The sequence below is a fragment of the Barbus barbus genome, assembly GCF_936440315.1.
Source record: "Barbus barbus genome assembly, chromosome: 4".
NCBI lineage: Eukaryota > Metazoa > Chordata > Actinopteri > Cypriniformes > Cyprinidae > Barbus > Barbus barbus.
In genome coordinates this window covers 38,521,396-38,549,159 of record NC_136732.1, presented here as the reverse complement: position 1 = coordinate 38,549,159, position 27,764 = coordinate 38,521,396, and the positions used below count along the sequence as shown (strand labels likewise).

At 38.0% G+C, this 27,764-nt stretch overlaps 1 protein-coding gene across 1 annotated transcript; it reads left to right on the top strand.

Moving 5' to 3' along the window:
* Window positions 1-16,712: 16,712 nt before the first annotated feature.
* Window positions 16,713-26,486, top strand: LOC306863852 (coiled-coil domain-containing protein 134-like). Its single transcript, XM_079407401.1, has 7 exons — window positions 16,713-17,089; window positions 19,531-19,635; window positions 19,714-19,835; window positions 19,995-20,079; window positions 22,290-22,471; window positions 22,558-22,629; window positions 24,381-26,486. The coding sequence occupies exons 1-7, from the start codon at window positions 16,996-16,998 to the stop codon at window positions 24,504-24,506; spliced, it is 786 nt and encodes a 261-aa protein (XP_079263527.1). The 5' UTR covers window positions 16,713-16,995; the 3' UTR covers window positions 24,507-26,486.
* The last annotated feature ends 1,278 nt before the right edge of the window (window positions 26,487-27,764 follow it).

Sequence of the window (27,764 nt, the reverse complement as noted above, 5' to 3'; positions counted from 1 at the left end):
CCTTTTTAGAACTTTAAAGTGTTCTCTTTCTCCTGTGGAGTCTGCCAGCTCTTGCACCTCTGATATTTCACTCTCTAAATCTTTCATTGATCTGGTCATATCTTTTGTAACATTGGAAGTATATTGTAAACAAAGCTGTTTGATTTTACTCTTTCCTATGTCCCACCACTGCTGCAAAGAAACATATTCAGATTTTGTATTTTTAAAACCATCTCAAAAAAACTTAAAAGTATCTCTAAAAACATTATCATCAAGCAAAGCAACATTAAAATGCCAAAAAGCACTATTACATTTCACATCTTTGATAAAAATAGAACACTGAACAAAAGAATGATCAGAAATACCAACAGGATGTATTGAACAATTTCTCAAAACATTGGTTTGATGTTTGAAACAATAAAATCTATCCAGTCTAGCTAAAGACAGATAATTATCCTTAACATGAGTCCAGGTATACTGGCGCTGGGAAGGATAAAAAAAACCTCCAAACATCACAAACTATTTGATTCAATTAAATTGATTAAACACTGGGACCATGAGGTTCTATGTGATTCCTATCAACACATGCAGCAGTACAGTTGAAATCTCCCCCAGGATCATGTAACAATCATCAGAACAATTCCTTATCACATTGTTTAAAATATTGAGAAAAATCACCCTTTCAGTTCCCACAGTTGGAGCATACACATTAATAAAGATCAATTTTACATTTTCAAAGCAAGCATGTATCTTTAACAACCAACCCTTAATAATTTCCTCAATATCAAAAGAAACTGGTATAAAATCTTTAGCAAACAAAATCCCAACTCCACCACTGTTATTGCTCTTATGACTAAGACTCACTTCCCCATCCCATTCCTTCTTCCAGTCTGCGTCATTATCTACTGTACTATGTGTTTCTTGCAGGAAAACCACATTAAATTATCTCACTTTAAGTAGATTAAAAATAGCAGCTCTCTTCACATCCTCCCTGGCACCATTAATGTTTAAAGATCCTAGCTTTACTTCACACGTTAAATGAAGAAATACATTGGTATTGCCATTTAAACAAACCAGAGAAAATAACACATAGAAAAAAAGAACAAAAGAAAATTAACCATCATTAGCTATTTGCGATCTAACTTTAAGCATCATTTTCTTGAGACAATAAATTCCTTCATCACTGAAAGTAGACTGATCAGACAGTGTTTTTCATAAACAGCTTAACTGAATCAAGAAACATCTTTAAATCTGGGAAAAAATCATCAACTCTAACTGACCTCATGCCTTTAGTGTCCTGTAAGAATGAACGGAGTCTAGTAAAAGGGTAAATGCTCTCTGTATCCACCTGTGTGTCAGCACCAAACTCACATACACTCTCCTGTGTGTCCATCGAACTCTCTTCAGACTGCGAACCGTGCACTAAAGTCAGCTTTGATACTTTACTAGTCTGATCTGCATTCATCGTATTGTCTAGCTCTTTCCTTTTGATCGATTGTTTAGTCAGTTCCTTATCACACACAACCTTCCCCTCATCAAATAGCACTGATTCGGCTATTCTAGTAACAATATGAACAGTATTAGCGCCTACCTTTGGGTCTTGTTGAACTTCCAACTCTGTTTGCTTGCTCGTTGGCTCCTCCATAACATCCTTCTCAAGATTACTAGCGTCACTTTCCTCCCTTACAGTTCGTTTATTTCCCTTTGTTTTAACTGAAGCGGCGGCTTCGCTTGTGCTCGGTTGTTCCACCACGTTAGCAATCGTCTCAGCTGACTTTACCCTTTCCGGGCACGAACGAATCAGATGGCCTACATTTCCGCACCCGAAGCACTTCATCAACTCTGATGTTGCATGTATGGTGTAATCATAACCATCAATCTTAAACTTAAACACCAAGTTCAGCTCCTCATCATTATTTTTAAGCACCATGAGTACCTGCCTCCTTAAAAGACATAACATGTTTTAAATGAGGAGATTTACAACTCATGGGGACCAGTTTAATCGGAGATATTAGTTGTCCGTATCTCTGTAACTCTTTAGCCAAAACTTCATTTTTTAGAAAAGGAGGAACATTAGAGATGATCTTTTTAGCAGGATTCACTAGAGAGAGAACAGGTACAAAAGTACCTTGAATTACAACTCCATTCTCAATTAACTGATTTGCTTTATCCATTTCATCCCAAAAAATCACAACAGTGCTGTTCATCCTCGAGGCAGATTTAATACTTCCATAATCAACCTCTTTACCGACCACTAAACTACAATCCTCTACCGAACAACCGGCCGACGGAGACAGCTTAATAGCGTGCCGGTGCGTGAGCTTAAACAAACCGAGCTGATCGCCCGCAGCCATGCTGCAGCCGCCACTCTGCAAACAACTCACAATCACCTACACTAAATATCAAACAAAAACAACAAACAAACAAACAAAAGAAAAAAACTAAAACTAAAAAAGAGAGAAAAAGATAGAAAACTCACTCACGCTACCACGCGCTCACCACGCTCAGTCTCACCATTCACTCAAAGAGAGAGAGAGAGAGAGAGAGACAGAGAGAGACAGAGAGAGAGAGAGAGAGAGAGACCTTTCAACATCTCTTTAATTACAATCCATCAACACAAAATATGTACATTAAACACAAACCATTCCTTCAAAAAAAAAAACATATTCATAAAAAGAACATTTAAAAAAAATAAAAAACACAGCTTCTCTTACATCAATATATCACAACCTCCTTCTTCATTGGGTTGACATAAAAGATTTCCAACTCCCCACAACAAAAAAAAAAGGATTCAGTATCATTCACCAATTCATAATACTTATACTCCATAACCAGTCTACTTTTTACCATCGCTCTAAACATATTCAAAGGATCGGTGTCATTGTTGAACAGCATTTTGCTCTTTCTTGTCAACCAAATTGCCATTTTTGCCTTACCAAATAAAAAATTAATTAAAACAATTTTACTCTTATTTGAAACGCTATATTTTGGTCCAAAAATAAAAAAACTATTTGTAAAGATAAAACCAAAATTATTGCTCAAATCTCTTAACACACCAATAATCCCTAATACCCTTGAACATCCCATGAAAATATGAAATACTGTTTCTGAAAGACCACAAAACAAACACTCTTCTCCTTGCAAAAGATTTAGATTAACTTTATAACGGTTTGTTGCCAAAATCCAATGTGAGATCCGCCATTGCAAATCCCCACTTCTCTTTTCAATTGGTTTCTTATACAATGACCTCCAACATCCTTTTGAAGAAGTACCTAATTCAACAAAATTAGTCCATTTGGTCTCTGAAAGGTCTTTCAATGTTCTTAAATTTAAATATTTGACACAAACAAGATAAAATGCCTTCTTAGATATAGTGGAGAAGAGGCCAAGTTCAGGTGTTTTAAAGGAAAGTAATCTTCCGTCAACCTCCTGCCAATCTCCTACATTTACATCCACAGTGATATTAGGGAAAACATTCTTAACTATCTCTTCCTGCAATGATATAACAGGAAATGACTCCTGAATCTCAGATAATAATTTCTCAACAGTCCGAACAGAATGGATACCAATCTTCATGGCCAGATTTTCTGCAGAAATCCATTGATCCATTGACCTAAGATGACAGATTTAGCATATTCCTGCTCTAACCAAGCTTGTGCAGACACCCTTAGATTTTAAGATCACACTAGATAAGAGAGGATTAAATAGGTTCCTCAAGAACCCACTCATGGGATATCTCAGACTGCTCTCTTTTAACAATAAATATTTGCCATGCATTTAATACTGATGTGTAAAAAGAAGGAAGTCCATTAAAATCCACTTCCTTCAAATTTATTAAAAAGAGGTGTCTATCCAAATTCATCCGTCCCACTCTCTTTAATAAAGCACAAGCTATTTCTGCCCAATTCTGAGACTGGTAGTAGAGAAATCTTTATGCAGTCTGTAGTCTAAAAGCAGCTACTTTGGACTTAATGTCTATAAGGCCTTGGCCTCCTTCACTTAACTGCAAAAACAGTACTGACTCTCTTAACCAATGTTGTCCATTCCAAAAAAATTCAACAAGCACTTTTTGAATTTCCCTAAGGAATTCATCCGGTGGGTTCAACACAATTAGTTTATGCCATAGGACAGAGGCGGCAAGATTGTTTATAACCAACACTCTTCCTCTGTAAGACAGTTGAGGTAAAATCCAGTTCCATTTTGATAATCTATTACACATTTTATCTTTTAAAAACCATCTTTTTGCCACTTTACATTTCCAGGAATAAGAGGTAAAGGCATTGTTCTTTTATAATTGCACCAAAATGCTTCTGTTTTACTCCAGTTCAATTTTGCAGATGATGCTTTCTCATATAAAGAGATACTGTCATTACTGTATTATATCAATATCTCTTTGATCTTTCACAATTATAGTAATATCATCTGCATATGTGGTTAACTTAAAAGCATTGCAGTTACCATCAACCTTCAAGCCAGTCAGATTTTTTCTTAACAGAGACAGGAGTGGCTCCACTGCCAAAGCATATAACTGACCAGACAACGGGCATCCTTGTCTTATACCTTTAAGCAATCTGATTGGCTTACTTAACCCATCACCTATTTTTAAAATACAACAGGCACTCATGTATAAGAGTTTGATCCAAGAAATAATAACATCTCCAAACCCAAAAGCACTCATTGTTTTAAACAGAAAACCATGGTCAACTCTATCAAAAGCTTTTTCCTGATCCAAAAACAGAAAACCGACATTCACTTCATATAATTTAGAATAATCCAAAATATCTCTGATCATAAAAATATTATCATATATGGTTCTTTCTGGAACGCAGTAGGATTGATCTTGATATATCAAGTCTCCCAGTACAGTTTTCAGCCTATTTGCCAAAACTTTGGCTATTAACTTATAATCAGTTGTTAAAAGTGACACAGGCCTCTAATTTTTAAGAACCCTCAAATCAAGTAAAAGTTTAAAAGTAAAAGTGTTAAAACTGCCCTTTGGCAACTTATGGGAAAGCGTTTTTCTTTAAAACACTCTTGGATCACCTCATAAAAGTCTTTTCCAATGTACTTCCACACAGCTTTATAAAAGTCCGCTGATAGTGCATCAATTCCAGGTGCTCTACCCAGCTTCATCTGTTTAACGGCATCAGTCAACTCCTCAAACAAAACAAAACTGTCCAGATTCTCACCCTGCATTTTTGTAAGAGTAGGCAGTTGTTGCAATAGCTGTGAAACACATTCACCATCGATTTCTTCTTTTCTGTATAAGTCTGAATAAAAATCCACTGCAATCTTTCTCATTTGTCTTGAATCAGACGTCTTTTGTCCATCAGGTGTAGTCAAACAATACAAATGTCATTTTGTTGTTTTGACACTTTTTCTAAATTAAAAAAATAAGCTGTGGGTGCATCCATCTCATGTACAGACATAAAATGGGATCTTATCAAGGCACCTTTAGCCCGCACCTGTAGATTAGATTAGATTAGATTCAACTTTATTGTCATTTATGCAGAGTACAAGTACAGAGCTAATGAAATGCAGTTAGCATCTAACCAGAAGTGCAAGAATATAGTGTTTTATATACATATAAGTGCAGAGTAAGTGAAGATATGATTTACAGAATATACAGTGGAATTGCTATATACAGTATTGAGCAGAGTATATACAGAATATAAAATAGGAATGCAATGTAGGGATTGTATGTACATTATGAACAGAGCAATGTAGATTATATAGATTACAGATTATATATACACATTATGAACAGCAGAAACGTGAGAACAGTGGTAATAAATAAATACAGCTGGATGAGTGTGCAAAGTATTGATAGAACAATGTATTCTATGCAAAATAGTAGTAGTGCAATATTTTATAGAAATAGTTTACTGTGCTTTGTACAGTAACAGCTTTAGACAGTTTATAGTGTTTAACAATGTGCAGTCTGTGCAAAATATGAGTAGTGCAAATGCATGTGTGTAAAGTACTGTGACCAGTGCAGTAATAAGCAGGTGCAGGTTAGATTGGTGGTGTGGCGTTCAGAAGTGTCACAGCTTCGGGGAAGAAGCTCTTCCTGAGCCTACTAGTGCGAGAGCGTAGGCACCTGTAACGCCTGCCGGATGGAAGGAGGGTGAAAAGTCCATGGTTAGGGTGAGAGGCATCCTTGATGATGTTTCTTGCCCTGCCCAGACAGCGCTTATAATAAATGTTCTCAATGGAAGTTAACTGGGTGCCGGTGATCCGTTGAGCAGTTTTCACCACCCGCTGGAGTGCTTTGCGGTCAGATGCGGAGCAATTGCTGTACCATACTGAGATGCAGTTCGTGAGTATGCTCTCAATGGTACAGCGGTAGAATTCCACAAGGATGCTGGGATTCAGGTGAACTTTCTTAAGGCTCCTTAAGAAGTAAAGGCGCTGCTGTGCCTTTTTGACCAGAGTAGAGGTGTTATGGGACCAGGTGAGGTCATCAGAGATGTGGATGCCAAGGAACTTGAAACTCGACACACGCTCCACTTCAGCTCCGTTGATGTAGATGGGTGTGTGTGCATGACTCCTAGTCCGCCTGAAGTCCACAATGATCTCCTTTGTCTTCTGGGTGTTTAGCTGTAGATTATTGGTGGCACACCACACAGCCAGGTGCTGCACCTCATCCCTGTAGGCTGACTCATCGTCATCCTTGATCAGACCTACCACCGTGGTGTCATCTGCAAATTTGATTATGGTGTTGGAGCCATAAACAGGAACACAGTCATGGGTGAAGAGGGAGTACAGGAGAGGGCTCAGTACGCAGCCCTGTGGCACGCCGGTGTTCAGGGTGATGATGGAGGAGGAGAGGTTATCTAACTTGACGGACTGAGGTCTGTTAGTCAGAAAATCTAGAATCCAATTGCAGATGGGTGTGCTGATTCCAAGCTGGCTGAGCTTGGAGATCAGCTTGGAGGGGACTACTGTATTAAATGCAGAACTGAAGTCCATGAACAGCATTCTCACATGTGTGTTTTGACTGTCCAGGTGGGTGAGGGCAGAGTGAAGCGCTGTTGAGATGGCGTCCTCTGTTGACCTATTGTGGCGATAGGCAAATTGGAATGGGTCTAGTGTAGCAGGGAGACAGGATTTTAGGTGGGATGCAACCAGTTTCTCAAAATACCTGTAACAAAGATTCCTGTTTCTTTTCATATAAAATGTCAGCTGAAGATGAATTAGAATGTTGAATCATACCAGATGTAATATGAAAGATCTCATGTTCTATCTCAGAATTTTTTTGTTTCATTTTTTTGTTGAAAAACATGTATACTGCTGACAAAAAAAAAATTATTTGGGTCTTTCCTACTTCCCACCACTGTATCAAATTATCAAATTCATTTTTCATAGAACCCCATTCATTCCAAAACAATTCAAATTTCTCATGAAAATCTTTCTCTTTCAACAAAGCAACATAAAATTTCCAATAAAAACTTTTAAATTTAGATTGTGTCAAAACAATATTGACCGTAATAAAATGATGATCTGATAGACAACATGGAAACATATTACGCCCCACTATTCTATTATTTTCAGCCTGCTTGACATAAAACCTATCAAGTCTTGCTACACTTATCATTCCCTGTGAAACTTTTGTCCATGTATATTGTTTCATCTTTTTATTCCTATCTCTCCATACATCTACCAGATTATTCTGAAATATAATACTTTTTAAGAAAGAAGACGATACAGAATGTGGTTCCTCATTATTTCTGTCTAAAAGAAAATTAACAGTACAATTCCAATCCCCACCAACAATTAAAACACCATCCAAAATATAACTTTTAAAAAATTCTCCTAACTTTCTAAACATTAAAATTCTATCTGATCCTATATTTGGAGCATAAATATTTATGAAAACAAAAACATGATTATCAATCTTAGCTTTCACTAATAAAAGACGTCCTTTCTCTATTTCCATTTCTGATAAAATATTGACATTAAGGTGAGCTGAAAATAAAATCGCTACACCTGCACTGACATTTGTGCCATGGCTTAAAACCATTTTTCCACAAATTTATCTCATGTTCATATTTTAATATCGCTACGAGTTTCTTGTAAAAAAAGTTACTTGAGTATCTTTAAGCCTAAGAAATTCAGATAGTAAAGCTCTTTTCCCCCCATCCCTCAACCCATTTACATTTAAATATCATAATCTAAGAATCTGCATTACAGGGGAGAGAGAAAAGAAACACAAAAACAAAACAAAAATAAAAATAAATTTTTTTCAATTTTAACAATTTTACATGACCTTTTTGAGCTTTACGTACAGTTGTTAGAAACTTTCTCAGCCGAAATCTTTTTTGTTTTGAAATAACATCATAGCCAACTGTCTTTTGAGTGATCACCACTGATTTAATAAACTTATTAACATCTGGGAAGAAATTTACAACATCAACCTTCTTCCCTTTAGTTAAATCCAGAAACTCATTTAATTCTTCGTCCGAATAAACATCATCCAAAGTCTGACTGCAATCAATCTCTGAAAACTCAGAACAATTATCACAATCCTCCAAATTTTCATCGCTAATTTCATTTTCCACAAACGCCTTTGACTGTGACCCGCTCACACTCGGAGCCACATCACCATAAACATGTTCGTTATCCTTAACAGCAACAACATCGTCCTTCAAAACATTCGGGCCAACAGCATGATCACCAGCTCGCATAGATGAAATAAACTCACTCACTGAACTTGGATCTATAGCACTTTCCTCGACTGAAGAACTGGCCTGGGGAATAACTCTGGGATCACCTGCCGAAGCCAAAGCCTCCGAACCCTCATCATTAACCCCATTTGTCTTTTGTTTCTTTTCTGGAATCACATCCTTTACAACTAAAGGCCGTTTTTCCTGTCATTATTTTCGCTTTGATTGGTTCGCTCATCATTATTTCTAGCGTTCTTTCCATTTTCTGATTGTTTCTTATGTGGACACGTGAGCTTCTTATGTCCCAAATCACCACATTCAAAACAACGCAAACTATCTGTTGTTGCAAAAATCATATAGGAACTATCACCGTGTTGAACACGAAACGAGATATCCAAAGATTCAGATTGCGCATTTAAAAACATGAAAACTTGTCTTCGAAAAGACAGCACATGTTTTAAAGAAGCATTTTTACACCCGAGCGGAATCATTTTAATGGATCCAGCAAACTTTCCAAAGCGACTCAGTTCTTTTAGAATGTGCTCATTAGGAATGAATGGAGGCGCGTTTGAAATGGTGACCTTAGTAGCAGGTGCACGCAAAGGCATTACTTGCAGCAAGGTGTCGGAAACTACAATTCCTTTTTCAACAAGGCTGTTTACAAGCTTATCATCTTTAAAAAACACCACCACAGCCTTGTTCATTCTGGAGGCAGATACTATATTTTCGTGCCCTACAATCTCGCCCATGGCTAGAAGCACGTTTTCTACCGTAAACGCTTGATCCGAAAAAACTTTACATCCATTCTTGATAGAGAAGCCCGGCATTCCCTCACCAGAGAGAGACGCCATGGCTTTCTTATCAATGAAGGAAACACACCAGCGTTTTTTCTTGAAAAATAATATACCAAAAACGTGATAAAAAATAAAACCCCCAAAAAACTAAGAAAAAAACAGAAGAAAAAAAAGGTTTAACCTTGAAACAAATCAAGCGTACCGCTCTCACACCCCACACTTCCACTCCCAGCATGCAAACCACACAGAGAGAGACAGAGAGAGAGACAGAGAGAGAGATAGACAGTCAGCCACTCTAAGGATGAGCTCCTGAAAAATTACAAAAGATTAAGCCGAAAAAGTAAGACAGACAGTGAGATAATGACAACAAACAAGTAAAAACAACAGAGGAACAACTTGGATTCGCGTAAAGACTTATTTATCTTCTAGAAAATACATTTTAAAAGAAGACTGGAACCTCTGGATTAGCATCTGGCTACTGGATCAGCACTGCACCAGCTATCTGCAGATTTCCCTCCAAAACACTTAAGGACTTTTTAAAGGAACTACAACTGAAAAACATGCCACAATTGTTGATCTACAGTGGCTAAACAAAGAGGTGAGCTCTATCTGGCATAAAACACGAACAAAAACTGAATATTTAATTTTATTCAAGTAAAAACTCTCATCATTATTGACTGCTACTAAAGCCCGTACCTCCTTTGGCCGCCTTTCTTTTCAGTTCTCCGCTGCTAACGATTGGAATACACTTCAAAAATCTCTGAAGCTTGAATCCATTGTCCCATTATTCACATTTAAATTATTATTAGCAAACACATTGTCAGACCATTGTACATGTTAACTTTTTATTTATTTATTTATTTATTTTTTTTTCCACCTTTTGTATTACTTGTATAAATTTGTAAATGTTTGATTTGTTTTGTCTTGTAATTACATGTGTAACTTTTGTACCTCGACGCTTTTATCTTGGCCAGGTCGCCATTGTAAATGAGAAAGTGTTCTCAATGTGCTCACCTGGGTAAATAAAGGTTAAATAAAAAATAAAATAAATTATAAGCTAAAAGCTAAAGTTAGCTGCAGTTCTGGCTCTGCGCCCAGTCTGATCACCATGGCAAATCTGGCGCAAGCAGAGTGCAGGGAGGTGTGTTACCCAGAGAAGTGCAGAAGTGTACAGGCAAGAAAAAAACACAAAGAGAAAACTCTCAGAGACAATCCTGATGTTCTGTACGCTGACTATATTCAGCTCAATGGGAAAAGAATCAAGAACAACTTCATTTTCCACACCACTATGATTAATGCTTGGAAACTGACCATCAGTGAGGAATACAAGCATGTTTTTAAAGAAGGAATTGGCCGAGGTGGAAGATTAACTATTTGTGAAGATGAAATGCTAGACACAGACAACCCCATTCTCACTATAACATACTATACTAAAGGCACCTTCTTACTGCAAGGCAATGAAGCAAGCCTGAACTCATTTGAGGAGATGTTCCCCCTGCTAAAAGCCAGAGTAGAGAAGGAGAGAGATGAGACCCATGTGACCTGCACAGACTCTGAGGAAGAAGGCCCAGTGAATCCTTCACCTTCACCATCCGAACGTCAGCTGAGAGACAGTTTAGCCCTAATAGAACTGGACTTCACTGAATTCAGAGAACACACTCAGGCCAAACTCTCAGACACACACAACACAAACATTTACATCCAGGAGCTCAAAGATGAACTCCAGCAGCTGAAGAAAAACACCAGCTCCTCCATCGCTGGACTTACAAGAGCTCTCTGAGAACTTCAAGAAGAAAACCAAACTCTTCGCTTACAGTTATGCAAACTAGAGGAGGACACAGAGAAAAAGGAAGTGAACTTTTCCAGACAGCTGCAAGAAATGAAAGAACAGTTACAGAAAAACACAAAAGACAATATACTTCACTACAATACAGCTCCAAACAAACCAAACTACACAAACACAGAATGCATGCCTACGACAAACACACAGACATCTGCAGCAACACAGGCCTCACCTGCCCAGCCTCCAGAACCTGATCCAGATGTTCTCCTCCTCATGGACTCTAATGGAAAATTCCTGGACCCCCAAAAACTCTTTCCACACCAAAAAGTCACTGCAAAGCGATGTAGCACAACAGGCCACGCTCACCAGATCATCAGAGACTTCACAGGACACCCCTCATGTATTATCATTCACACTGGGACTAATGACCTTCACTCGCTGCGCAACAATACTTCTGATGCAGTGAGGAAAATGGCAGAAATCACCAGCAAAAAGTTCCCAGAATCCCGAATCATAATCTCCATGCTTCGCCCAAGACACGACACACCACCACACATCATCTACAGCATCAATGCTGAAATCTCCCGTGGCTGTTCTGCGCTCCCTAATGTACACCTGGCCCACCACCACCACATCGGCCTCCAACATCTGTACGATGGACTTCACCTACACAAAGAGGGAGTCCGTATTTTTGCAAAGACACTAAAAGATGCCGCCCTGGGCCGCAGTCCAGCATTACCGAGACACCTGTTACCAACTCCACAATACCACCGGCCCATTCACCCCTACATGCCCAGACATCCCCCTCCGGCCCCGGTGAGGACAGACATCGCCTGGACAAACACAGCACGTCGTCCACCACACCCACCAATGGTTCCCTACACATCTGTAAACCTGCAGTCACCAACTTCACATCCACCTGCTGCCCATCAAACCCATCAAACCCCCGTAAGAAAGAAGAAACCAACAACCACCCCACACCAAGAGAAGCCCGCACAGCCGAGAGCACAGAGCTATGCTGAAGCTGCAGCCCGGCCCCCTGCTCCACCCAGCACCTCCACACCTGCCAGTGAACTGAGCCAGATCAGAGAGATGCTGCTGACACTGTGCAACCAGCTCCTCAACAGATAAGGACAATATGCACAAACAGTGCACTAATATATATATAAAAAAAGTGCACTTGATGTAAATTGTCTACATATACATTCTCACAGGTTATTTTCTCTCTGTCTTACCAAATAGGTTTATCTTTAATATTACTAAAATACTAATGCGTTCATTTCATATAAGTTGTTGGAATACTCAGGGTCTTCATTCACACAGACCCAATTTTTCAGAAAAATGCTGACATTATCGTTCCCACTGAAACCTGGTGTCGAAAGGATGCTAAAATTATAAAGGAGAACACCCAATAATGCATGTAGGGCAGAATTAGGCCGATTCCCATTGATTATAAATATACAAAAAAGATCGCTCAAATTCTGGATGCATCTAAAATCAAGTCCCACAGAATCGCTACATTTTAAAGCACTACAAACCCAAGAACTGAACCCCGAAAAGAGTCCACTCAGTCAGCTGGTTCTGAGACTTACTAACCTGACTAACTCTACTAACACTAACCAGTCTCAGACCAGCACTGCTTCTCACCCAAACATCAAAATAAATCTAATTATCAAACAATCTAAACATATATATCTGGAACATTGGGATCAAGAAACCAAAACACAAAGTAAATTACAACTCTATCGAACTATAAAATTAAATTATGAATATGAAGAATATCTCCAGAGTGTCAAAGACACAAAGCAGAGACAGATCCTGAGCAAGTACAGGCTCAGTGAGCACAGACTAGCCATCGAGACCGGCAGACACAGAAAGAGCTGGTTGCCCAGAGAGCAAAGAGTGCGTGTTCACTGAGAGACAGGAGAGATCGAGACAGAGACACACTTCCTACTTCACTGTTACCAATTTAAATCAATCAGAGACATATACATCAACAAATTCACAAACATCATAAACAACTTTACAGCCATGACTGAAGAGGAACAAATAAAGATAATACTAGGAGAGGGACAGACAGCAGCACTGGCTGTGAGATACGTGTGTGTGCCACAGCCTGAGAGACAGCAGGTGAACGTGTGTAATGTGTGTATTATGTCTGACCTCAGTGTGTTTCCCTACTGTCTACCACAGTGACCCTCAGCCTGTGTGTGTTTATATGTTAAACACTGTGGTATGAAATTTTCACACAAGTTCTTATTTGTTAAAATGTTTATTTAAGTTTATATTGTTATAATGTTTTTATTCTGTTATTTTGATATTTTCATTGTTATTATATTCCAAGCTTTGGCAATGTTGTATTTTTTTACAGTCATGCCAATAAAGCAATATTGAATTTAATTGAATTGAATTGAATTGAGAGTGAGAGAGAGTGAGAGAGAGAGAGAGCGAGAGAGAGACAGAGCGAGAGAGAGAGAGAGAGACAGAGCGAGAGAGAGAGAGACAGAGCGAGAGAGGGAGAGAGACCAATTAGGACACTATATCAAATGATCAAAATTATGTCATTCAAATGGACAGAAAACAGTGCCACAAATTACATCAATGCTGTTGAATCTCCAGAAATACAGTCCCTCTTACACTCATTCCAAACACAGGCATACCCTAAAAATCAATTCGGCATCAATCAGGAAGTACAAGATCTAAACAACATATTATACAAAACAGCACAAAAAAGTCATTTGACCATTGTTAAACCAAAGAAAAAATGTTTAGATACTGACAAATGGTTTGATTTGGACTGTAAGACTCTGAGAAAAAACCTCAGAAATCTATCAAATCAAAAACACAGACAACCAGATAATCCGGACCTCAGCCTTCATTACTGTGAGGCACTAAAACTATATAAAGCCACACTCCGGCGGAAAAAAACACAGTTTTTGCAAAACCAGTTTGAAGAAATTGAAAAATCTATAAATTCACACAAATTTTGGGATAAATGGAAATTATTATACAAACCAAATCAAGAAACTCTGGCCATCCAAGATGGGGAGACGTGGAAAACTCATTTCCAAGAATTATATAGCCCAACCCAAATTCAAAATTTGAATCAAAATGAAATAATTAATAAACTAGACAATTTAGAAAGATCGATTAAAGCGAATCAAAACCCCTTAGATTTCCCCATAACAATGAAAGAATTGGAAGATAAATTACGGGTCCTTGAGCCCAAGAAAGCCTGAGGTGTCGACAGCATCCTGAACGAGATGCTGAAACACACAGAGCAAAGCTTCAAACTGGCCATGCTAAAACTCTTCAATGATGTTCTGTGTGTCGGGTTCTTCCCTGAGATCTGGAACAAGGGCCTCATCAGCCCCATTCACAAGAACGGAGATAAACTAGACCCCAACAACTACCGAGGCATCTGTGTGAACAGTAACCTGGGGAAGGTGTTCTGTAGCATCTTAAACACCAGACTGTTACACTTCCTTACGAAGCACAATGCCTTGAGTAAATGCCAAACTGGCTTTCTTCCAAAATGTCGCACATCCGATCACATTTTTACATTACAAACACTAATTGACAAATATGTACATCAAAACAAAGGAAAATTTTTTGCTTGTTTCGTTGATTTCAAGAAAGCATTCGATTCAATCTGGCATGAAGGACTATACCTAAAACTTATCGACAGTGGAATAGGGGGAAAATTCTATGATTTGATCAAATCAATGTACACAGCCAGCCATTGTGCGGTTAAAATTGGGAACCAAAGAACCGAATTCTTCCCCCAGGGGCGTGGAGTGAGACAGGGATGCAGTTTAAGCCCCACCCTCTTCAACATTTACATCAACCAATTGGCCAACATATTAGAACACGCCCCCTTTCAAGGTCTCACTCTACACGACACAGAGATAAAGTGTCTAATCTACGCAGATGACCTGGTCCTCCTGTCGCCCACTGAAGAGGGGCTTCAGGACAGCCTGAATCTGCTGGAGGATTACTGTCAGACCTGGGCCCTGACGGTCAACCTCCAAAAAACTAGAGTAATGATGTTCCAGAAACGCTCCAGATCTCAGGGACCAACACACACATTCACACTATCACACAGAACCATTGAAACCACAAAAACATACACTTACCTCGGCCTGAAAATAACCCCAAACGGTAATTTTGCTTTGGCTGTGAATGAACTCAAAGAGAAAGCTCAAAGGGCTTTCTATGCCATAAAAAGATCCATTAAAATTGACATCCCAATCCAAATCTGGCTCAAACTTTTCAAATCTATAATTGAACCAATTGTTTTATATGGCAGTGAAGTGTGGGGTCCTTCTATAAAATTTGACTTCTTAAATTGGGAAAAACACCCGATCGAAACTCTACATTTAGATTTCTGTAAAAGAATACTTAAAGTTCAAAGAAAAACTCCAAACAACGGATGCAGAGCAGAATTAGGCCAATACCCTCTGCTTCTAAACATTCAAAAAAGAGCCCTGAAATTCTGGAAACACCTAAAAACAAGCGACCCCAACACATACCATTACAAAGCCCTAAAACACCAAGAGCTGAGCGTAAGTAAGAGTCCCCTCCTTCAGCTGGTGCTGAGACTGACTGAGCTCACACACACAGAGATCAGCCAGCCTCAGCACACACACACACTCACACACATTCGGCCCACACACATTATAAACACAGAAAAACACAAGTACATCACCCATTGGACAAACACCATTAAAAACCAGCACAAACTGGAATGTTATTCGGCCCTAAATGGAGAATACACTGTTACGATCTACCTGAGTGATGTGAGACTCAGGAAAACACTGACGATGTACAGACTCAGTGAACACAGTCTGGCCGTAGAGACGGGCCGCAGACAGACCTGGCTCTCTCGTGAGGACAGACTCTGCTCGCACTGCATCCTGGGAGTGACGGAGACGGAGCTGCACTTCCTCACAGAATGCACAAAATATAAAGCTATCAGAGACCAATACTACCCCAAAATTAATCAAATATTCCCCCAATTTAGCACATATAATCCAACTCAAAAACTCGGTTTCATTCTTGGTGAAGAAGCCAAATGTTGTAATATAGCTGCAAGATTTGTAGCATCTTGTCATCTCCTGAGGGACAGCCAGAGAGAAACAAACAGCCAATAAACACACGCTCACTCACAGCACAAACACACACACACATTACAGCTACACACATCTATATCATCTATACAATGTTCAGTTTTCTAAGTTCAGTTGTTACATGATGTCTATAGTATAATCTTTTATTTATTATTATAATTCATTATTTATTTTATTAACAGTTAGCATTGTTTTGTTTTTTGTTATATCTAGCCATGTGTTTATGTAATAATGCTTTTATTTAGTTTCATTATTACTATTATTTTCTATAAGCTTTACTAAATTTTCTATGTTGTTTTAATGCTTTGGCAATACAGAATGTATGTTTTTGTCATGCCAATAAAGCTTTCTGAATTGAATTGAATTGAGAGAGAGAGACAGAGCGAGAGAGACAGAGAAATATCTTCTCGTATTGAACACTATATATATATGCAAGGCCGTTTCTGTTCGCGAGTCACAAAAACTACAGTTTGCGCTTAATTGGAGTTTGGACAGTAAAGGTTTTAACAGGTTAGTTCTGATCAATACGCTTTAAAAAAGTCTCGCGAGGGTGCGCGTGCGTCTCTCTAAAAGCGCTCCGTGCGGAAACCTGCGGCTTGCGCGTGCGTGGCAGCAGCGGACTGGAGGGCACGCGCGGCATGTGAATGATCCGACCTGACGCGCCGCTCGCACCGCGACACGACAGTTCGAACCCGACGCGCCGCTCGACGCGTGTTTACCGATGCTCGCGCGCTGAAGGTGAGTCCGGAGTCGATCCGCATCAAGCACCGCTGTAACATCTGCAGCAGGAGTATGTGATTATTATACTAACATCTGAGTGCAGTCCGCTGAAGGCTGGGTTACTGAGAAATACTGCTGGATCATTTACTATAGTAATACCGTGGTATCTGACAGCTATCATGATTCTGAATCATCTGCTGGAGCTGGTCTCTGGATGATTATTGGGGTTTGTGTGGGTGGGTGGCTGGAGCTGTGTCAGGACTAACCAGCTAAACTGGTTAACCCATGCAGGCACGAGGAAGTGCTGCGGGGTCCTCCTCAAACCAGACACAGCTACAGATCTGGACATGAGTTCTGGACTGGAGACTCTGTCCCACAGCAATCTGGTCTGGTTTAAGATGGTTTTCATCTTTATATCATCATGTTAATGGCTGTCAGTGGTGGGTCTGGATCTGGATTAAGATGGTTTTCATCTCTATATATTATCATGTCAGTGGTGGGTTTAGTCTGGTTTGAGATGGTTTTTTCATATCTCTGTCAGTTGCAGGTGAGGTTTGGTCTAGTCTGGTTTAAGATGGGTTTCATCCCTGTATCATTATTTTAACTTCTGTCCATGATGGGTTGGGACTGGTTTGGTGTAGTTTTCATCTCTAGGCCTATCTCATGATGTTAACATTTGTCAGTGGCGGTTTATGGTTGTCTAGTCTGGTTTTAGATGGTTTGCATCTCTATATTATCATGTTGATATCTGTTAATTTTCGTCTCTATATATTATCATGTTAATGTCTATCAGTGGTCGGTCTGGTCTAGTTTGAGATGGTTTTCATCTCTATATTATCATGTTGATATATGTCAAGTTAGTCTGGTCTGGTTTGAGTTGGTTTTCTCATCTATATCATGATGTTATCTGTCAGTGGTGGTTTCTGGTTGGTCTGGTCTGGTCTGGTTCAAGATGGTTTGAGAGCTGAGTCTCCGGACAGGAAGTAGAGCACTGGCTTTGATCAAATGCATGAAATATTAATCATAAATCTGTCTGATCCCTCTGGGTTTATGATGTCTGTTGGTGGAGCTGATGCTGGAGCATTGCACACAAACTCACTGACTTTATCCATTATTTACACATTCACACTAATATTTGAGTCGTGGGTGTGTTTATTAAGTCTAATTGACCAACAGCAATAGATTGTCTTCATTAAACAGAATTGAATCAGCCTGTCGTATGGTTTTAGTTTTAATCTTCAGTGGAATATGTTTTAAAGGGACGGTTCATCCAGAATTAGGTCATTCCTCTTGTTGTTTCAGGCCTGTGTGACTTTCTTTCTTCTGAGGAACACAAAAGAAGATATTTTGAAGAACATTGGGAGTCAAACCACTTTGGACCCCATTGACTTCCACTGTATGGACATCTATATCTTTTGTGCTTCACAGAAACTCATACAGGTTTGAACGACATGAAGATGAGGAAATGATGAAAGATTGATCATTTCTGGGACTTCAGAGATTTATTTAATTAATTTTTTAATGCAAATGTGAACAGACTCCTGTATTTTATCAGAAGTGATGTTTAACAGCTGAATTCAGGGTTCATTATCACCATCATCTTTCACTGAATTATTCATTCAGGTCCTGTTTACGTTGTATAGTGATTTTCACGATGTTTCACAAAATCCAGAAATTGCCGTTAATTAGACAGAAGTGGCGTTTTCCACATTTTTACCTCAGTCTGATGTTCAATTTGACGCCTAATCTGTTTGTTTGTTAATTATTCAATATATTTGTTTGAAGGTTTGAACCTCACTGGAGACTTAAGCTTTGAATTATTGAGTTTTCACATTTTTTACCTTTTGTGACCCTGGAGCACAAAACCAGTCTTAATTATCACGGATGTATTTGTAGCAATAGCCAAAAATACATTGTATGGGTCAAAATTATCTATTTTTCTGTTATGCCATAAATCATTAGGATATTATGTAAAGATCATGTTCCATGAAGATATTTTGTAAATTTCCTACTGCAAATATATCAGAACTTAATTTTTGATTAGTAATATGCATTGCTAAGGGCTTCATTTGAACAACTTTAAAGGCGATTTTCTCAATATTTCGATTTTTTTTGCACCCTCAGATTCCAGATTTTCAAATAGTTGTATCTCGACCAAATATTGTCTGATCCTAACAAACCAAACATCAATGGAAAGCTTATTTATTCAGCTTTTATTATGTATAAATCTCAATTTCACTAAATTGACACACATGACTGGTTTTGTGGTCCAGGGTCACATTTTTTAATGACCATTACAAACAAAGCAACAAGTGATTGTTTTGAACAGTCACATTTGTGGCGTTTATTTTATTGATGCATGTTTGATTTAATGTTCTCCATGTTTTGTGGTGGTTTATCTAGTTTGGTTGACTCTGTGGTTTGTGTTTGAGTGTTGTCTGGTGTTTGTCTCTCTCTAGTGGTCATGTTGAGTGTTTGCGCTCTGCTGCTGCTGGCGGCTCCAGCGGCCCTCGGCTCCGACTCGGACGCACAGAGACCCCGACATGACTCCAACCTGGAGATCTGTATCCTCCTCAGACACCTGTGTGTGTGTGCGTGTGTGTGTGTGAGAGTGTGTGTCGTTCTCCTGAACGTCTCCTCAGATAAGCGTCTGTTCGAGAGCAAGAGGAAGGATCAACTGAACGCACTGAAGAACCTGGTGGAGCTCAACGACGTCAACCAGCAGTACAAGATCATCGACATCATGCTGAAGGGCCTCTTCAAGGTGTGTGTGTGTGTGTGTGATGGAGCTGATCTGATGTGTGTGTGTGTGTGTGTGTGTGATGGAGCTGATCTGATGTGTGTGTGTGTGTGTGTGTGTGTGATGGAGCTGATCTGATGTGTGTGTGTGTGTGTGTGTGTGTGTGTGTGTGTGTGTGTTCAGGTGCTGGAGGACTCCAGAGCAGTTCTTACAGCTGCTAACGTGCAGCCAGGCGATCCGTTCTCACTCGACGACAAAATCAAGGAAGGTGAGAGAGACTGGCTTTATCACTGTTCATTTCTGACATCTGAGAGAGTGTGTGTGTGTGTGTGTGTGTGTGTTTGTGTGTGTGTGTGTGTGTCTGATGAGTGAACGCTCAACACTATGGAAGCACAATACTGCCACATGCTGAATCATAATTATAACATATTAAGATAAAAAAAATCATAATTATGACAAAGTTGAAGTCTAGAGTTAAAACATCTGAATTATTTTGTCAGGGTTTTTTTTTTTTTTTTTTTAATTGAGTGTCATAATTGTCGGCTTTTTCTCATAAGTATGACGTCAATTCTGACTTAAATCTCAGAATTGTCTATTTGTCATAATTTTGACTTAATTTTAACTTAATTTTAAGTAAAAAGTCTTAATTCTCACTTTAGAAGTCAAATTCATGAGATGAACAGTATGATGAACAGATTCTCATAATCTCACCTTTTTTTTTTCCACGTCCTAATTTAAATTTGTACCACGTAATTGTTTTATCTCATAACTATAACTTAGTATGCCTTCATTTTGACTCATAAGTGACCGTTTTGTCTCACTTTTGACATTTAATCTCATAACTGTAATTTAGTAGTTCATAATTTTGATTTAAATTTTCTTCAGATCTCAATTTTAAATTCAAAAGTGTTAAATCATGATAAATTATAATTATATAAATTGTAGGATAAGTCATAATTAGTGATCGACCGATATTGATTTTTTTATAACCGATACCAATTATTTGCATGTTTATGTGCCCGATAACCGATATGCAGAACCGATATTTATTGACTGTTATAAAGTAAATAAATGACTGCGTGAAGTAAGTACTTCACTTTGGTTTTACCTCCTTTCAGTCATCTTAACAAAAAATGTTTTGGGAATTAGCAGTCTTTCATGCAGGGCTCTAGACTCATTCTTACCACTGATCTCACTTTCTCAGTTGGTCGCACGAGCACATAATTTGGTTGCTATTTGTTTTTTGTTTTTGCTACAACATTTGATTAATCAATGCATGCTGATGAACATTTATCATAGTTTATAGTTATATGGTAACGAAAGTGTTCAACATTCAACTCGTTCTTTTTCATCTGTATTATTTGTGATTTAAATTTTGTGAACAGGAATTCCTTTTTTCGTGCGCTTTCACTTTCAAATTTGCGATTTTGGTGTCACATTTTACCAGAAAAGATAATTCTGTTTTGCTTATATCTATACACCTTTCATTTTTTAAGACTAAAACAAAAGATGGATTCATTGTTATTCTTAATTAAAAAGAACAACAACAATAAAACAGTACGTTGACAATGATAAACTAGCTTGCATAACATTTATCAACAAAAACCAATAAGACGAGGCATAGCACAGGACACATCACATGCTGTCTTATATACTGAGTGTATTACAGAATGTTTAGCAAACTGAGGAAGCATATATATATATATATATATATATATATATATATATATATATATATATATATATATATATATATATAATATAATTTTTTTTTTTTTTTTTTTTTTTAAATTAAGGACAAACAAACTTCTCAAAACTAAAACAAAAAGAAAAGTAAAACTAAACTGGATTTACAAAAGGATTTACAAAATATTGGTAACTCGATATATCGGTTGATCTCTAGTCATAATTATAACATAAATCAAAATCATGAGATTTTGACAGTAGTAGCTTTCTCAAATTTTTCCAAATAATTATGAAGTTTTATCACATAACTGTAACTTTATCATTTTGATTTTCTCATGAGTAAGGCTTTGTAGTAATTGCAGGGTTTTTTTTCTTATTTTGACTTGTAAATTCAGTTTTTTTTGTTTCAGAATTTTAAATTTTTAATCTCACAATTTCAATTTCTTATGCCATAATTTAGACATTTTATCTCATAATTGTGATTTTTAAATCTCGTAATTATGGTTTACCAAAGCCTGATTGAGTTTTAATTGGCGTAAATAGGCTTCCATATAAAACACTCTCAGACCATTTTTAGTCAATTCAGGTTTATTTCTACAGCATTTTACACAGTCCAGACATTCACAGCAGCTTTAGAGAAACAAAAGCTCATCTCACCCACAAGCTTCTTCAGTTTCAGCAGTCATTTGTTCCTGCAGGAGATAATCTGGTGTGTTTCCAGCGAGCTCGTGCGGTAGTCTCAGTCACAGTGATACTCAGAGGGTTAAATGGGTTGAATCTGTCTGTCTCTAGCGTACTCTCACGTGGTGGAGAACACGGCGTTCTTCGGAGACGTGGCTCTGCGTTTCCCGCGTATCGTCCATCACTACTACGATCATAACGCAGACTGGAGTCGTCTGCTGCACTGGGGTCTGCGCTTCTGCAACCAGACAGGGGTCTTCAGCGGAGGAGCCCATCAGCACGTGCTCACGCTGGTCAGACTGAGGCATCATGGGATTAACATGACACTAAATACACTGAAACATGAGTTTAACGCTGTGTGTGTGTGCCTTTGCTGCAGATGTCACAGGAGCTGGGAATTACAGAGAAATCTGCAGACTTTGTCAATCCGTATCGCACAGAGCGAGACGACGTGAGTCACACACTCTCACACACACACACACTCACACACACACACTCTCACACACACACACTCTCTCACACACTCACTCTCTCACACACTCTCTCACACACACACTCTCTCTCACACACACACTCTCTCACACACACACTCTCTCTCACACACACTCTCTCTCTCACACACACTCTCTCTCACACACACACTCTCTCACACACACTCTCTCTCTCACACACACTCTCTCTCTCACACACACACTCTCTCTCACACACACACTCTCTCACACACACACTCTCTCACACACACACTCTCTCACACACACACACACTCTCACACACACAACTCTCACACACACACACTCTCACTCACACACACACTCTCTCACTCACACGCACACACTCTCTCACTCACACGCACACACTCTCTCTCACACACGCACACACTCTCTCTCACACACACACTCGCACACTCTCTCTCTCACACACACACTCACACACCCACTCTCACACCCACTCTCACACCCCCACTCTCACACACCCACTCTCACACACCCACTCTCACACACCCACTCTCACACACCCACTCACACACACCCACTCACACACACCCACTCTCACACACCCACTCTCACACACCCACTCTCACACACCCACTCTCACACTCACACACACACTCACTCACACACACACACACACACACTCTCACACACACACACACACACCCACTCTCACACACACACACACACACACACACACATATACAGAGAGATGTCTATTACTATAGAGTAAGTGTTTCTCATGTACACTGCATTGTGCTATTAATAAAATTACAGGATGACTAATAGTATTTTTTTAGTTGCCTATAAAATGTCAAATATACATAAAATATTAAATTTTACATCGTATAACCAGTGTTATTATAATTAACTAAGATTAAAACCAAAACAAGTTTTGTTACTTATAATAAAATAAACATTAAGTGAAAATAAAATGTATAAAGAACTTGAATTTATTTAATTTCAGGCATTATTTAATTGGTTTAATTTAATGTACTAAAAATGTATTTAAAAAATTAAAAATAAAACCTGTATAGACATTAAGAAATAATAAAAAAAAAGGCAAAAACAAATTTAAAGTTAAAATTAACAGAAAATATTAACATAGATTAAAAACTAATTGAAACTATTAATAAAAACTATAGTACTATATCAGTGAAACTAAAATAGCACTTCGTATAAGAGTTCATTAATGGCAAATAAGTCATAATTTAATTTCATCAATTTTCTTTTTAAAATATTCTAAAAATTCTAAACAAAACATGTACAGTCTGAACAAACATTTTAATACATTTTAAATCAATCAGTTGTAATGCACTTTATTCCTTCATAACACAAACAATATCTATAATTCATGTTTAGGGACTGAGACTGTTATAATATTGTTTTAAATCTGCTGTTTAGTATGCTTCACGTCATATTTACAATATCACCAATTGTCCTTATTAAAATATATAATAATTTACGACTAAATTAGTGTAATTCATGGCCTGTGATGTGTAGGTAGAGCCAGTAGTAGGCAGTAGAGCTTCAGATGTTGAGCAGAAGTCACAGAAAGTTAAACTCAGGTTTAATTTGAGTTTACAAAGACTTTTGCATTTTGTCATTAAATTATCCACCGAATAACTGATGTTGCTCAGTTAACCACAAGTTTATTTTGATTGGTTTGCTTTGATTTGCATAGTTTGATGTATATTTGTCTGTGTTTTAGGTGCTGCACACGGCCGAGGCCTTCCAGAAGATTCTCCGCGAGGAAGAGAAGAGGAGGAGGAAGGAGGATAAGAGGAAAGAGATCCGGAAAGGGCCGCGGATCTCTCGCTCTCGCACTGAGTTATAGATCTGACTGAAGATCAGCCGTTTACACTCAATCAGGGAGCCCTGCTGAATCTGTCAAGGACGTCAACGACGTTTACAGCTTTTACAGATTCACTGCTGGTGGTGTGAGTGTGTTTAGTGGTGTATTGGGTTAAGGAGAGGAGTCAGGGTGGTGGGAGGAGTCGGTGTGGGCGGGGTCATTATAGCATTTGCTCTGGAGTGGGTGGAGTCAGATTAATGAGAGAGTTAGGAATGGTGGGCGTGGTCTGGGTGGGCTGGGATGGGAAAGTGGGTGTGGTCTGAGTGTGTTTTAGATGGTATTTTGAACACTGATATTTCGGTATTTAACACACTTGATAAGTTTTGATAATATAACATCAAAAATTTAAGTTCCCACATATGAAATTCAGTTGTTTAGATTCAATATAAATGCTTTATTTGGGGATACTTTATAGTCTAATAAGAGAATTGTGGGTAATTAATGTCTTTCTGCTTTCTTTAGAAACTGTTATTCATTAAAAAATAGTATATTGTCTGTGTGTGTGTGTGAAGGATGAGCTTTGATGATCTGACCTGAGATCAGAGCTGCACAGCCCTGAGAGAAACTCTTTAATGATGGATCTGAATCAAACTGATATCAGTGTGAATGTGGTTCAGATTCGCTTCGGTTTCTCCGGCTGCTGAAGTGAGACGATCATCAGCTTCAGTCCGAGACGCTTTCATAGAGGCTTTATCAATCTGTTCATTAGACTGTTATTGAAATCTGTACAGCATACATGGGAGATTAATATTGACAGAATTAATAAAGTCTATTTAAACTCTAGCAGTGGTTATCTGCAGTTTAGTTAGTGTTTTTCGTGGGCTGTATTTAGAGTTTATAGCTCATGCATTTATGTTGATTTTCAGTTCATGATCATTATTGCTCTAAGCTACAAATCAAGGATGTTTTGAAGAATTAACGAATGAAATTTTAAAAAAGTGAACATGCAAGAATCGGCCATAGGAAAACAGCATTGCAATGAAAATGAAACTAAATATAAAGGACGTCTGTGTTGCTAGATTGGGTGGCTTTGAATTTGATTGTGTGGGTAAAAAATGGTTTGGGCAGGTGGACAAAATTTGGGTTGGTTTGCAGTCAGTTTGGCAGTTTTCACACATCTAAACTCTATAGGCTAATTGGTTAAAAAAAACAAAACCCAATCTTGCACAATGTGAATTACACCTATGGGCACTGCTATGTTTCCCGGGCCCCCTGAACATCATTGACTACCCCCCCCCTCACACACACACACCTCTTAGTTGCTTAAATTTCGTACAGCACTTTGGCCAATAGCTATGACTGACTGACTGACTGAGTTGATCTCAATGTAACTCTGAGATCAGAGCACAGTTAAATAATTTAATTGAAATCGTAACTGAATATTGGACTATACGATCCTGTCCTACATCAGAAAGCCATCTGGGTCATTTGTGCTTCTGTCACGTGACATGACATCCGCGATGGATACAATACAGAAAACATGCAACAAATAGAAATTAGAGAGAGACTGAGCTGAGAGAGATTTTTTTTTTTTAATGCGTTATTAATTTAATGCCTCAAAAACGACGTATTACGTATTCATGATCAAATTAACATTATCTGCCAAAGACAAAATAATAAAAAGGAAGACAATTACACAAATTTCAATGCTTTCAGAGCATTGCATTTTTTTTCAGTGCTTTAAAATTATATGTAAATCTCTTGGAACAAACAAAAAATAAAGTCATTTATAAAATGTGCAAAATTGGGTCTACATCGAGCCCACTTCTTCTTATATGGTATTTTCCTAATAAAACATATATATAAAATGTAGTCTATAATATGTTGTTCTTTACAATTCAAATGTTCGTTTTCTGTTTAAAAAAAGCACATCAAATATACTTTTTTTTCTATCATACACTCCATTTTTCTGTTAATACAGAATTCCAGATCCTTCTAAAAAAATCTTGAATAAATACAATGAAAAGAAAAAGATGCAAAATGGTTTCTTTTGAGAAATGCTTTTGTGTGTTACCATATATTTCTCTTTTTTTTTTTTTTAAGTGGAAAAGTAAAACATGACGTGACGTTACTTTTCCACTTTAAAAAAAAGAGAAAAATACAGCTCAGCACAATGACATCATACACATATATATATATATATATATATATATATATATATATATATATATATATATATATATATATAAAATCTCAGTAACAGTAAAGACAAAATTGCTCTGTTGGCTGTGGAGTCAAGACATTTACAAATATGATTAAAAGATGAATATGAGACAAAACTACAGAATGTCACATTTTATTATTAGCCGTTTCAACAGCGGCCGGTGGCAAATTTTCTAGGTGGAGCGCCACATCCAACATACAATATTTAGCATACATCCCAATATGATTTATTAAAGTATAACAATAGGAAAAGTATTACGACTTGAAACATTTTAAATAAAGATAATTGTTTTACCAAATTGGATGATTCTCACAACTATTTTTTCTGCAAGCTTTTTTCAAGAAAATTAAAACATTTTGTTTTTAATTTTAATAATTCAAAATTAATGTATACGATTCCTGTATGTCACTGACTGACATCTGAAAGGGATAGTTCACCCAAAAATTAAAATTTGTCCAAAATTTACTCACCCTCAGGACATCCAGGCGCGTTCACAACACCACCTTGTTGTGAACGCGCCTGCTTGAGAGACAGGAAGCTGCACATTTCAGTTTATAATGTTTTAAGAATTTACATTTTTCTTAAACTAACGCCTCGCTTCGCTACAGAAGGCCTTTATTAACACCCCGGAACCCTGTGGTGTAGTTTTGTGATGGATGGATTCTTTTTTTTCGAATTCAGAAACAGGGGCACCATTCACTGCAATTATACAGATTGAAACAGACAGACAATGTCGAATAGAACTCCGAATGTGTTCGTCTGAAAGAGAAATGTCAGACATGCTTAGGATGCCCTGAGGGTGATTTTTGGTTGAACAATCCCTTTAAAGTCTCTCTGCGAGCGATCGTACAGGTGTGGATATATTTGTGACAACTCAGCTATTCGGCACAATGTATTTATGTTGCTAGTGACTTGGAGATGTTGTTCTCCTACCTGACCTCTGGGGAATGATAAATGAACCAGGCAGGGGCGTAGCCATCATTTCAAAAGTGGGGGGGGGACGTAATGTCTAGTGTTATACCTGTTTTTTTGTTGTTGTTTTTTTCAGTTAACCCTCGTCTAATTGACAGGTTTTA

Bases quoted from the DNA above. Each gene is read 5' to 3' on its own strand.
- LOC306863852 (XM_079407401.1), top strand. From the start codon at position 16,996: ATGATCCGACCTGACGCGCCGCTCGCACCGCGACACGACAGTTCGAAC. The intron at 17,090-19,530 runs GTGAGTCCGGAG...GTCTCTCTCTAG, and splicing joins CCGATGCTCGCGCGCTGAAG to TGGTCATGTTGAGTGTTTGC. The intron at 19,836-19,994 runs GTGTGTGTGTGT...GTGTGTGTTCAG, and splicing joins TGCTGAAGGGCCTCTTCAAG to GTGCTGGAGGACTCCAGAGC.